Consider the following 13012-nt stretch of genomic DNA (forward strand, 5'->3'; position numbering starts at 1 on the left):
AATTTTGACAAGCAGATTTTCTGTGTGTGATGGAGCTCCTATTTCTTGTACATCTGTGCTTAGTACAAAAATGTTTTTTGTAATTATGGTACAAAGAAGTAATGGTGTAACTTTTTGGGTTGTGAGGCCTAAAGTTCATTCATTTACCTATAACATATGGTATAAAAACTCCCAGCACCAGGTCATCAGACTAAACCTACTTTCTTAGCTTTACATTGTGTAAATTTCTTTTTGTTTGATTACAGTATCATTTTTTATCTTGAGAAACATGGTAAATAATGCATATTAGGTAATCTGTTAAGAAAAGCTAGTTACACTACTTATGCATCCTGGTTGTTGCATATCATATACTTTTGGACTAGAAAACCCATATATACATACCTGTTTTGGATTTTAAGGCAAGAAATGAATCAACATACTTTTTTACAATAAAAACCTAGTGTATGCAAATATTTTGGGGAATGAAAGAAAGAGTAATTTTGAGCAGAAAATTTTCTATACAAATATGCATTTTAAGACTTTGGTTGTCGGTGAGGGGAATTTAAAAATAACCGTTATCAGTAGTGATGCTTTCACGTGATGGAGTTCATAGCGAGATGTCGGAGTACCCTGAGATGTTGGGGAAGCAGTGGTGTAGTAAAGGAGTGATTAGGCAGATGTGAATAAAGTATCTCCCAATAAAATGTATTATTTGGGTTTTGAAGAAAAATGCATGCATCATTGAATCTGATTCCCTCCCTATCTGTAGTATTCACTGGGCACCTATAAAAAATAGTAAGCCTAACTAAATCTCCCATCCATCAAAGGTAGTCTTGCTTATTCATTAGACACCTATCAAAGATTTTAGGTGTATTTTTAAAAATCCCTCTCTCTCTCTCCATCTAAAGTATTCATCCTACACCAGTCATAGGCGTAGACCTAGTCATGATTCCTGGTTCAACAATATCGTGACGAGGTGGTAGAATTCTACGTTCCAAAATGAATGTTGCTCAGCAACATTTACACTACTATATCTTGTGGTGTTGAGGGGTTCCACTTCTAGGCCCATTTTCTAAACTTTGCCGTTCGATAAACAATTTGGTTCATCTTTGTATGATTCTCTTCTGTATACTAAGCTTTCTTGATATCTCTCTAACAGGAACTTGCACCGAATGCAGTGCAATAATTGTCTCTTGCTGAGCATGGGATGAATCTTTGACCGATAAATGACACATTGACATTCGATTCCCGTGCACATCACGACATCGAAAACATGGTTCACACTGTTAGGTTATCTCCAATCTACCTAGTAATGTATGTCAGTGGTTGTGATATGACGTTTTTTATCACTTTGTTTCATTCACGTCAATTTTGCTGTATGGAAAATAGTTTTACGCAATAACGTAACATGATGTTCTAAAAATGCCAGCAATTGTTTTTAATGTAATTACCTAAGATTTCTTCCATCTTCGAAACGAAAAATAGATTAATAAGGCATGAATCGTGCGTCAGGCAGGTGAACAAAAAATTATGAAACTCTCCCACAACTAATATGAGTATGTGTACAGTAGGTCAAAATTATACATTTATCATTTAGAGATTATCTTTATTACAAGTTCAATATATTCTATATTTATTACAAGTTCAATAACAAAAACCTATCATATTCAAAGGAACAAAGTGTGTAAAAATAATGCAATCTCCTGATCTTATGCAAACTTATACTTCTGATTATTGAAGTTTTATATAAATAAATCTAGTAACTAATATGAGGTAACTTTACATAAACAACTCATCAGATACCCAAAAGAACTAAAACATTAGGGTGTGTTGCCATAATTTATATTTACACTAGGCAACTGCATCCTGACATAGGTTTTGGGAGTAGCCGCATTTTTTATTTCCCCTACTGAACAGTATATTCTGGTGTGATATTGTGTGTGGCTGTGTGTGTGTATGTGTATGTATGCTGTTTTATTATTTTTTTTTATTGTGCATGTTCTTATATTAATATATAAACAAGTTGTAACTGAAAAGAACTACATTTCACTATTCTACTTTGCAAATATGTTAAATTTGGTGTCTATGGGGAAATTTATATGATATTATACATGAACATAGGTAAAATAAAGTTCTAAATATTAGAACTTCTACCATACAAATATCTGTTTTAGACTTTAAAAATTACTGTGTTTTAAAGTTTCAAGCAATCATGCAAATGTATTTATTACATATTTTGTTTTATTTTCAGTTACCACCTGAGCTAATGATGATGCTGAAGCAAGTGATGAACCCTGAAACAATGCGCAAGATGATTGAATCTGTAAGTAGCAACCAACTTGCTCCACCCGAAAGTTATGAATCAGCCAAAGCACCTTCAATAAGTCCCCTACCAGAAAATGCAGAACATGATGACACTATTAATCCATTCCATACAAAACCAAAGAGACACTGTAGTGAAATTTCTACTTGCAAATCAGTAGATACATGGATTTCACAGAAAGGTGAGGATCAGGAGGAGTGGCACAAAGTAACCAAGAAGCGGTCAAATGTAGATGAGTTTATTACAGTTGCCAGTAAAAAGTTCTCTTTCCAACCAGATTCCCCTTGCCCAGATTTGCTTCATCCAAATTATAAATCTCCCTCAAACCAAAATTATAGTTCAGTAACATCCCCACAACCAAGCTTCTCTCCCACTACCTCTTCAGTGCCTGAAAATTTGAACAATTTTCCATCAGGTACCTGCCACCAGTATAGCAGTAATATCCACAATTGTGATAGCAGCAGTCATAGTCATAGTGGTGATAGTGTCATCCCTCCAAGCATGTCCCAACAATATCTGAAAGTAGATGCAGTTCCTCCGGAAGAGTTGTGGCAACCTATTAACCCATCTGCCTTGACACCCCAGAGGAGTGGACAGGATTATTTAATTCCTGAAGATGAACATAAAACTAGCAAAAACATGATGCCATCTCCTAGTAGAAACAATCCGAGAACACCTTCTGGTATAGCAAATTCTCCTAATTTTGAACAAAGTAGAGATGCAGTGTTCTCTCCTGGTTTGCGGGACTCAAGAATAACAGATAATGAACATCCACTCAACAACCACCATCAAAGAATTGAAGGCTTTTCGCCTCCAGGTTTTGATAGCCTTAGTGGAACAGGAGGTACAGCAGTAGGATGTAACGTTCTTCAACTCAGATGTGAAACAGTGTCTTTGCCCAGTGGTCAGAACCATGGTATTGGAAGCTACAACCAAAGTACAAGTCTTGGTATATCCTATCCAAGCAGCTACAGCCAAAATACATGTCAAGTGTCACCACCTGTTAGGAACTATGAATGTGATGAAAAGAAACTTATCCATGGACCCCAAGACACTGACCAAAGTGCTTGTAAAGTTATTTCTAGTACTGCACCGTCTCATTGTAGTTACCAGTTCAGTGCTTCATCACTAAAGGATCATTCTTCACTAATGTCACCAAAGCTCTATCCTCAATACCAGCCATCAACTCCAGGTATTAACTATTCAGTTAGTCAACATCAGTACCAGTATACTATTCCTGCTCAAGACCAAGGCTACACAGTACCTCCCCAGACTCTTTCTAGTACCAGTTCTGGGTATTACACTCCAGACTTCTCTCCACAAGTACAGAAACAGCAACAAGGTTTACAAGGAAGACAGCTGCCTCCTAATCAAGACTCGAGCCTCCATGCTGTTCCCATTACCACCTCGTATAGCGTTTCTTTGAGTGAACCAGGAACTTCAGGTGAGTTGCAAAAAAAATTTTGTTTTACAGGCCATAAAGCAATGGTCAATTTATGTAAAATTAATTACTGTATTGTATGTAATAAATTACAGCCTTGTAATACTAGAAACGTTTCATGATTCATGGGTGTTACTAAGATCTTTTGAAACTAATTATTAGTGTTGCAATGCAAAATATTAGTGCCGTAATTAGTGCCATAATTATTTCTTTAATCGAACCCATCAAAGCCCCAGTTAATGCTAAAAATTAGTCCAGTTACATTCACTCTTTATTGATGATTCAGTGGGAGAGAAAAAAAGTTAAAAAAGGCAAATGCTAGACTTAATTGGGTCATGCTAAACATAGCTGGTCCACTCATGACATTCATTTAGTTACTCAGATCACAGCAAAGAGACTGGTTTAAAAAAAAATAATAATAATAAGACAAACAGGAGTTAAGTGTAAAAAACACTAATGAGTGAAATGCCAAGGGGACAATATGGTAAATCTAGACAAAATTACCCAAATTAAAAAAAATAATGCTTCAATGAAAGTGAAGCTTACTTGAATTTAAAAATAAAAAATAAATAAATAAATAAAAATTCAAGTCCAGGTAAAAACTAGAAAAAATTCTATCTAGAGTAACTAAAAAAATGCTTATAATCAAACCCATTAGTAATTATAATTAGCCATATCTTGTTGAAAACCCAATACAGGCAGTCCCCGGGTTACGACGGGTTCAGCTTACAACGTTCCGAGGTTAAGGCGCTTTTCAATTATATTCATCAGAAATTATTTACAGGGTTATGACGCATGTTCCAGGGTTACAGCGCCTACAACCCTGATCTGGCAGAAGAATTATGACACCAAAAATTCAAAATAATCAATATTTGAAGTTTTTTTTTATGAAAAATGCAATAAGAATGCAGTTTACATAGTTTTGAATGCACCCAAAACATTAAAACTAAGGTTTTCTTAGGTTTTTTGACGATGTTCCGGCTTATGACGATTTTCAGGTTACAACGCGTCTCAAGAACGGAACCCCTGTCGTAACCCGGGGACTGCCTGTAATTGTAATTAGCCTGAATTGCAGTTTACAGGGGAGGATGAAGCAGGAGAGCCCCTGCAGAGAATAGAAACCCCAGATGCAGAAAGCTTAATTTCTGTTCATGTTGGACAGTTGAGTTAACAGCAACTTTGGAAATCCAGGTAGCTAATGGAGACAGTGGGAGGCATATCCCTGAATAATGTACATAAAGGCCCTCAAAACTAGTATTGCCTTGCTTTTGATTAATAATAGGCCTCCTGAGAAACCTATCAGGGTCAACTTGAATCCCCACCAATGCCTGCAATTAGGACAAGTAACTTGGTCTAAAGATGTATTAAGTTCACTGAAGTGCTTAGCAGGGGCAAGGACAAACACAGAAACACACCTTGAGGATGATTATGTCTAACAGTAGTCCAAATAAAAAGCTATTCAGAGGCATATGGAAGTTTTAGAAATTGCAGGCGTTAAAAGACAAACAGGCACAAAAAGTTGTCATTTTAAGAGCCTATTCCTCCAGAGGAAGCCTAAGAGAAAGTACTCAAGAACTCCATATCAACTACTAAATCTGACAAGAGTATGCAAAGGTTGAAGGGAGAAGACTGGCATCTGCTACATCAATGCCATGACCAAGGGGAGCCACCATCCAAAGGTTACACCCAGTAACCACAGGTCATATAAATGACAGAGCTCCTTACTCCAGCACTCCATTTAGGGTGAGATATAAATGCAAAACGCATAAAACCATCCAAACAAGAGACTGGGAAGTGGATGAAGCCTTCATGGAGGAGAGCAAAGAGCAGGAAGGGCCAGGTGATGTCCAGTACTTGAAGAGTTGAAATAAAATAGCTGAAGTATAAGAGGAACATGCCATGACCAAAGCTTGCTAGAGAAAGACAATGCCACATCTCCAGATTCCATTGTCAGCCCAAAGGACAGCAATCAAAGTACCTTGAAATATAGAGTGATTAACAGCTAAGGAGAGGATTGCTACAAAGGAAAATGTGCAAGGTAAATGCAAGTAGCCCAGCATTCAACTTAACCCTTAAACACCAACTGGACATATTGTACATTGACTAAAATTGTGTCGGGTGCCAAGTAAGACGTACGGTACGTTGACTACAAAAAGTTTTTTAAATATTTGCGGAAAAATAGTTATAGGCCTAGTTTGGGAAAGATTTTAAATCACACACCTTGAGGGATGCTGGGAGTTCACAGATCACGCTGTTGTTTTGTTTACAAGTGTTGCCCAGCCGCGCATGCGCGAATTTCTTTCTTCTCGCACTACAAAGCATCAGCGACACATCGTCGGAGAGCGATTTCTTGACGCATTCGTGTTTTGCAGAACTTTTGCGAGTGACTCTGCTGAAACCCTTACATTCTAGTAACATTCAATCATTTACCTTCATTTTGGAACAAACAGGAAGTCTCTAGCACAATATTTCAATTTATGGTGAATTTTTGAAAAAAACTTTTCCCTTCCCTGTGCGCCTGTAACTCTGCTGAAAATCTCAGAATTTCTTTAGTCAACTTGTTGTAATTTTTGCACCATTTTCTATTAGGCCTTACATAAAGTGTTATACATGAAAATGTGCGCAATTTTGTGTAGAATGCAACAAACAAAAAATAACTCATGGTTGTAGCTTTTATCAGTTTTGAAATATTTTCATATAAATCACGGTGCCAAAATTTAAACCTGTGGTTAACTTTGACTTGACCGAAATGGTCGAAGAATGCAATTGTAAGCTAAAACTCTTATATTCTAGTAATATTCAATCACTTACCTTCATTTTGCAACAAACGGGAAGTCTCTAGCACAATATTTCAATTTATGGTGAATTTTTGAAAAAAACTTTTTCCTTTCCTCCACGCACGGTAACTCTGGTGAAAATCGCAGAATTTCTTTAGTCACCTTGTTGTAATTTTCGCACAGTTTTATATCAGGCTTACATGAAGTGTTATACATGTAAATGTGTGCAATATCATGTAGAATACAACAAAAAATAATTCATGGTTGTAGCTTTTATCAGTTTTGAAATATTTTCATATAAATCACAATAAATAGAAAAAATTCGACCTTCGGTCAACTTTAACTCAACTGAAATGGTCGAAAACTGCAATTGTAAGCTAAAATACTTACAGTCTAGTAATATTCAATCAATTACCTTCATTTGCAACTCACGGGAAGTCTCTAGCACAATATTTCGATTTATGGTGAATTTTAGAACAAAACTTGTTATTACGTCCGCGCGTAACAAATTCATGCATTTGTGATAATATTTTCTCTGTGTTGCTTTGATCGTTTTGCAATTTGTTACATACCAAAATCATCGCAATTTAGTGTACAATACAACGAAACAAAAAACTCATTAGCTTTAACCGTTTTGCTCACAGCACGATTTGTTTACAATTATATATGAAATTTTTTTTTTGCGCTGTCATATATTCCAATATTTATATATGATAATGATATTTTATTCATTTCTGATGGTTGCATACTAAACTTCAGGCAATGACAAAAAAGGTGCCAAAAATGAACTCTTTTATCTTAAAAACTAAGCGTGCTGTGATTTAAAAAAAAAAAAAAAAAAACGTTTTTTCTGCTTCGGCGCTAACTCCCGAATGCCGCTGGCATACAACAGACACTTTTGTAAATAGAGGCTCGGCGTTTAAGGGTTAACATGAACAGAAAAGAATCCCCTGAGATGTGGCAGTGGCAGAAGCTGCAACAATCAGATTTGAGTGCAACTTTTGGACATGACTGGAAGGAAGAACCTAAGGGATAATCTGATCAGGAGCAGGATTCATGAAGCCATTTCTTCAGATGCAACAAAAGGTTTGTCAGTGATGGGATCAGACTGTCCAGCTGAAAGACAGAGTGAGGTTAAAGAACATACACACCCCTGAGAGAGAGAGAGAGAGAGAGAGAGAGAGAGAGAGAGAGAGAGAGAGAGAGAGAGAGAGAGAGCGGGTAATAGTGACAAACACTTCATGCATGCCTGCAGTTCAAAAAGAATGATAGTAGCACACACTCCACTGCAGAACTGCAGTCCAAAATTGAACTGTACATTAAGACAGTGAGAAAGATGCCTGAAAAATAAAGATGTAGTAACTATACAGCTGTATGGGCAGTCACCAGGATACAAGCACTGGTGGGCACCAGAGGACATCAAGCATCAGAAGTGCTGAAACCAGCCAACATCAGAAATAACATGGTGCCAGAGGCAAAAAGGTCCCTCAACAACTGCAAGAATCCACAAGACAAACCAAGACTGGCAGAGATGAAGGCTGAGAACACAACCAGCAAGGGCGTGCAACATGGTAGGGAAGTGAAACATTTCAAAAGAGTATAGTCACAGATCAAAGCTGGATTATATATGAAGTAGACTTGCTTAATCAGTCAACTTCACTGAACAGGTAAGCAGCAGAACCCAAATCTGACAGGACACAGGCTTCTCTATAACAGTCCCCTGAAGGGAAACTTACCATCAAAAAGAGAAATATCCATAACGTTCACATGCCAGCTAGATTGAGCATCATCCAAGTACCCATGAAAAGAGACAGTATCACTGTGGGTAAGAGCCCAGTTCAGGAAGGAAGGAACAGAAAACCAAGAGACCCTGAATCTTTTTCCCCAGTGGCAACAGGAATAGGTTCCAACAGAGAACCTTCTTTGTAAGGAAGGAAGGCAGCATTGAAAGACTACATATTCTGAGAGAAGACAGGAAACTAGGCTGCTGTGCTATTGAAGAGGAAGAGACCAGAAACAACAACCATCAAGCACAGTGTTACAAATGTTGCCAGCTGTGCGAAAAAAAATCTTACATAAAGGCAGTCTGAAAAACTGTAGGCCTTCCATCCTGTGAAAGGGTGCTGAGGAATGTTTACGGCAGCATTCTTCACCAAATGTCAGCAAAAGCAGCAGGGAGTAGAATTTTAATGTAATAAAAAACATGGAAGAACGAGTATTTTGACCAAAACTGCAAGGCAGCTATTGCTCTAAACAGAAGAAAAAACTAGTCAATACTTAAAAAGAATAATTCACTGAATTGTAAACATCATAAAAATGTTGTCTAAAAAACCTAAGTTTGTAGTTAAGGTTGTGTAATAATAGCAAGTCTTCTTTGAAGGCTAGCTTAACTGGGGAAAATTACTTCATATAGCCCACAAAACAGTAAGTACAAAAACTGAATTAAGAGTGCAAAGGAGTGCTTGTGTGAACTTTAGAAAATCTGAACATGGAAACATAAAAAAAAAAAAAATAAATAAAAATAAAAAACTACAAAGAATTTGACAGATGTTGCATACAGATGGTGAACTGCTGGCTGGCTGAGCATGCCCAGTGGAAGTATTCTTGTTTCAGCTCTTCAACTGGATGTATAGTGGGTCTGCTCAACATAAAATAAAGTTAATCATTATTAATGGTTTTTTTGTACACCAATGAAAATAAAGCAACCTAATGGAAGGAAAAATGCCAACAAACCACCTAACCCAAAGAGCAGACATAAACCTATGAAATAGAATTAAAATTAGGCCAAAGGCCAAGTACCAAGACCTTGGGGTCATTCAGGGCTGAAAGGGAAATTAAGAGAAAAAAAGGTTCAAAAGGTGTAACAGGACTTAACCTCGCAGTTGCATTCTGAAAAAATCATTAGATGGAAAAAAAGACTGAAGATTAAATGAATAGAAGTACAGTGCGTACAAGGAATGAAAGGGGTTGCAGCTTGGGGGCTGAAGGGAAGCTGCAAAGAACTTTACATAATGCCTACAGTGCATCGTGTTAGATGCACTAAGAAGCACTACCCCCCTATTGCATAAACCTGTGTAATGAAGTAATTTTAAAAAATGTCCCTGACTGTTTGAATTGGAACAATGAACCTTATGGATCACAAGTCTCATCAGATTTTGTTGTTTTCACCAATAGTTAACTTTCTTAGGTTGTTTGTATTCAAACACAGGAGTTAAGTTTTTTCATACTGCTACGCACAATAGCAGATTTATTAAAGCAACAGCCAACTTGATCCTAAACAAATTTTTCAAGGGAATTCTTATAATTCCACTATTCATGACCGATGATGTGTAAAGAAATAATGGTTTAATGGAAGTTGTAATAAAGTTCTAATAGCTGAAGTAATCAATAACACGTAAGAAAGTCATAGTAGTAAGTCTCGGATGTCCAGACCTCGGAAGATCTGTTAATATGCCCGATTCATCAAATTGCCACTACCACAGACGAATGGTTGTCTTCGATACGCCTGTCAGCCTAGAAATCTTCCCCAACATTACACTCTGCACTATGCAGACCAACAAATTGCTCACGCAGGGCATTGGCATCATGTTGATGTCTGCCTGCCATTGCCACACAGAGGTTAATAATTAAGTGAAGCTTTATTCTTACTTCTGTCATCATTAATAATAATAATACACTGTTTTATAGGAAATGATTATTAAATCATGTGAAATATTTAAAAGTAGATAGTATTCATAATTTGCTAAACAAAACTTTCATAATCTGTAAACAATCTTCATATTTCTTTCGCAGTGAGATCAGATTTTGGAGTATTTCTCGAAAAGTCATTCTGCATAAAATGTTTAATCTATTGCTATATTTTTTATATTATCTAAAGCATAAAAAGTTTTAGGAGCAGACATTATTCCATTTGGTAACTACTATCGGCATTACAGATTTATCATTGACTTACTTTTTATATCGTAAGATGTTTTCAAATTTGTTTATGATTTCATTCTCTTGTTTTACTTTAGAGTTATTTTATATGAAAATTTTAAATGTTATCAAATAGGCACATCTTTATAAATTTCTCTTCCAAGAATGAAATGGAGAAATGTAGAAGTTATAACAATTTAGACAATAACAGTGATTGTTTTGCAAAATGTTTCTGAATGACACATCTGTTTATCATGAAGCAAAACTAGGGTTTGTTTTGCAAAATGTTTCTGAATGACATTTGCTTATCATGAAGCAAAACTAGGGTAATAAATAAATAATTGAGATCTCTTGCTTACAATGAATACTGTAGTATTCATGATGCATGGGCCCATTTCATAAACTGTTGCCAAGAATGGCGCGCAAGATCGCAACAAACGTTGTCGGCTTACGTTCACAATTGACAAAAACTATTTCGAGGATTCAAGAGAAACAGAAAAATCGACCTAATAAGATTAGCTTGCCTTAGTTGTTTTCTTTCACAAAGTGAAATATAACCGCTTGTTGCACAAAAGGGAAACTTTTCTCAACAACCACATAGGTAATGTAAGGGTAGAATTTTCAGACGGTCAGCTTCGGCCGTAAATTTCATAAATTCATCCACTGAAGCCTCCAGTTTATTTGAAGAGTTATAAAATAGATACAACCGCTAATAGAGGACATTATTATTATCTATGTATTGAATTTTAGCAGCACCTATCGAAGCAAAATATACGTATCTCACGAACTTCCCATAGAGGAAAATAATTGAAAAGGGATTTGGAATAAAAAAAAATAAATGAAAATAGATGTAAGCAGCAGAAAAGTTAATTACCGAGGTAAAAATTTTATAAAAAAAACTAGCAGAAAAATATGGAGAGAGATTCTTACCTTTAAAAACAAAGATTGAGGTTCGAACTCTATCTTTTGCATAAAGATATGACTTATTACATATTACATAATGAACGATCAAAATTCATACAAATCCATTGAACGCTTTAACAGCTGAACAACGTTGATCTATATGGGTGAAAATAGTAGATTACAGTGAAAGATATCATAGGTTTAAGCAGAGTCCCAGACAAATGCCTATCATTCATTCAAAGTGAATAGTTCAACTATCGCCAAGACAGTTTCCCAATTCTCGGCAAACTTGAAAGAGTGCGACACTGCCACATTCACAAGTAAACCAGACCAGGGGGGAAAAAAAGTTTTGTCCGGAACTGTACCTGGTACAACCCTAACAGAAATAGAGGAAAAATCAACTGTTAGTCCCCTAATAATAAGAGTAAGACATGCCAAATTAATTTTTTTGAAACTTGTCAGAAAGCTATGATTCAAATGGTCATTACTGCCTAAGAAATAGAAATATTGAAATTATGTAATGCAATTGATAGAATTTGTGTATGTACTGTATAAGAAATTTTGAAGTAGGCCCTTCAATAATAAAATAATAATTCAAGGAAACAATCTGATAAAGAATTTTATCAATCTTTCAGCACTGTCTTAAATGTGGATTTGCAATACAGTAATAGTTGCATTACATTATAATATTAAGACTTTCATGTCCCACATTTACGACAGGGGTTCCGTTCTTGAGACATGTAAACCGAAAATCGTCATAAGCCAGAACATCATCAGAAATCCTAAGAAAGCCTTACTTTTAATGCTTTGGGTGCATTGAAAACTATGTAAACTGCATTCTTATGGCATTTTTCATAAAAAAAACCTTCAAATATTGATTATTTTGCATTTTTGGTGTCATATTTCATCTACCAGATGAGCGTTGTAGGCGTCGTAACCCTGGAACATGCGCTGTAACCCTGGAAATAACGTCTATTGACAAGCGTTGTAACCTCGGAACGTCGTAAGCCGACACCGTTGTAACCCGGGGACTGCCTACCAAATAACAATTATGTTGAGCTTTGCACTGGACATGTAAACTGTTTCATATATATACAATACATAATGTTTACTTTTCCCTTTGAGCAGGTTAACCCAGATTATCAACTTCATCAATTTTTGTTCTTTTCAGGGAAGTTGTTATGACCTTCAGATGATGAATATCCAAATCTTCCATCATGATTATTCTGGAAGAAGCTGCAAGTTAAATTGTGAAGTCAGTTGCTTCAAAAATACATAAAATTACTGCCTCTTAAAGAGGTATCATGTAAGATACAAAATGTAAATTCATTCATCCATTCATTCACCTACCTCATTTTCATTGATTGCCCATCATTTTATTTTATTTGAAAACATTTCATCCGAGGAATAAGTGTTTTACTCTCCTTTTACAGTAATACTGGTATAGGAAAAATGACAAATTTTTAATAAATTTATTTTTCAAAACTAACAAACCTGAGGTCTTAACATTAGGATAATCTTCTAGCACCAGCTGGATATCCAGTAAAATTAATAAAAAACTTATGTGATCCAAGGACTATTGACATCATGGGGTATTGGTAGTTCCCACAATGCCTTGGGCATCCCTTCAGCTCATCAGTTACTGCCTTTAAGAGAGAATGTGATTACTCTATC

At 36.0% G+C, this 13012-nt stretch overlaps 1 protein-coding gene across 8 annotated transcripts in view; it reads left to right on the plus strand.

The window, feature by feature from the left end:
• Positions 1-12749, plus strand: part of LOC135206217 (hypoxia-inducible factor 3-alpha-like) — a 493950-nt gene extending 481201 nt beyond the window's left edge. For all 8 annotated transcript variants that reach the window (XM_064237563.1, XM_064237565.1, XM_064237558.1 and 5 more), the window contains 2 exons: positions 2231-3746; positions 12510-12749. In XM_064237563.1, the coding sequence (XP_064093633.1) occupies positions 2231-3746; positions 12510-12523 (1530 nt within the window). In that variant the 3' untranslated portion in view covers positions 12524-12749. The remainder of the gene's footprint in view (positions 1-2230; positions 3747-12509) is intronic.
• The last annotated feature ends 263 nt before the right edge of the window (positions 12750-13012 follow it).

This window comes from Macrobrachium nipponense, chromosome 29, assembly GCF_015104395.2.
Source record: "Macrobrachium nipponense isolate FS-2020 chromosome 29, ASM1510439v2, whole genome shotgun sequence".
Lineage (NCBI taxonomy): Eukaryota > Metazoa > Arthropoda > Malacostraca > Decapoda > Palaemonidae > Macrobrachium > Macrobrachium nipponense.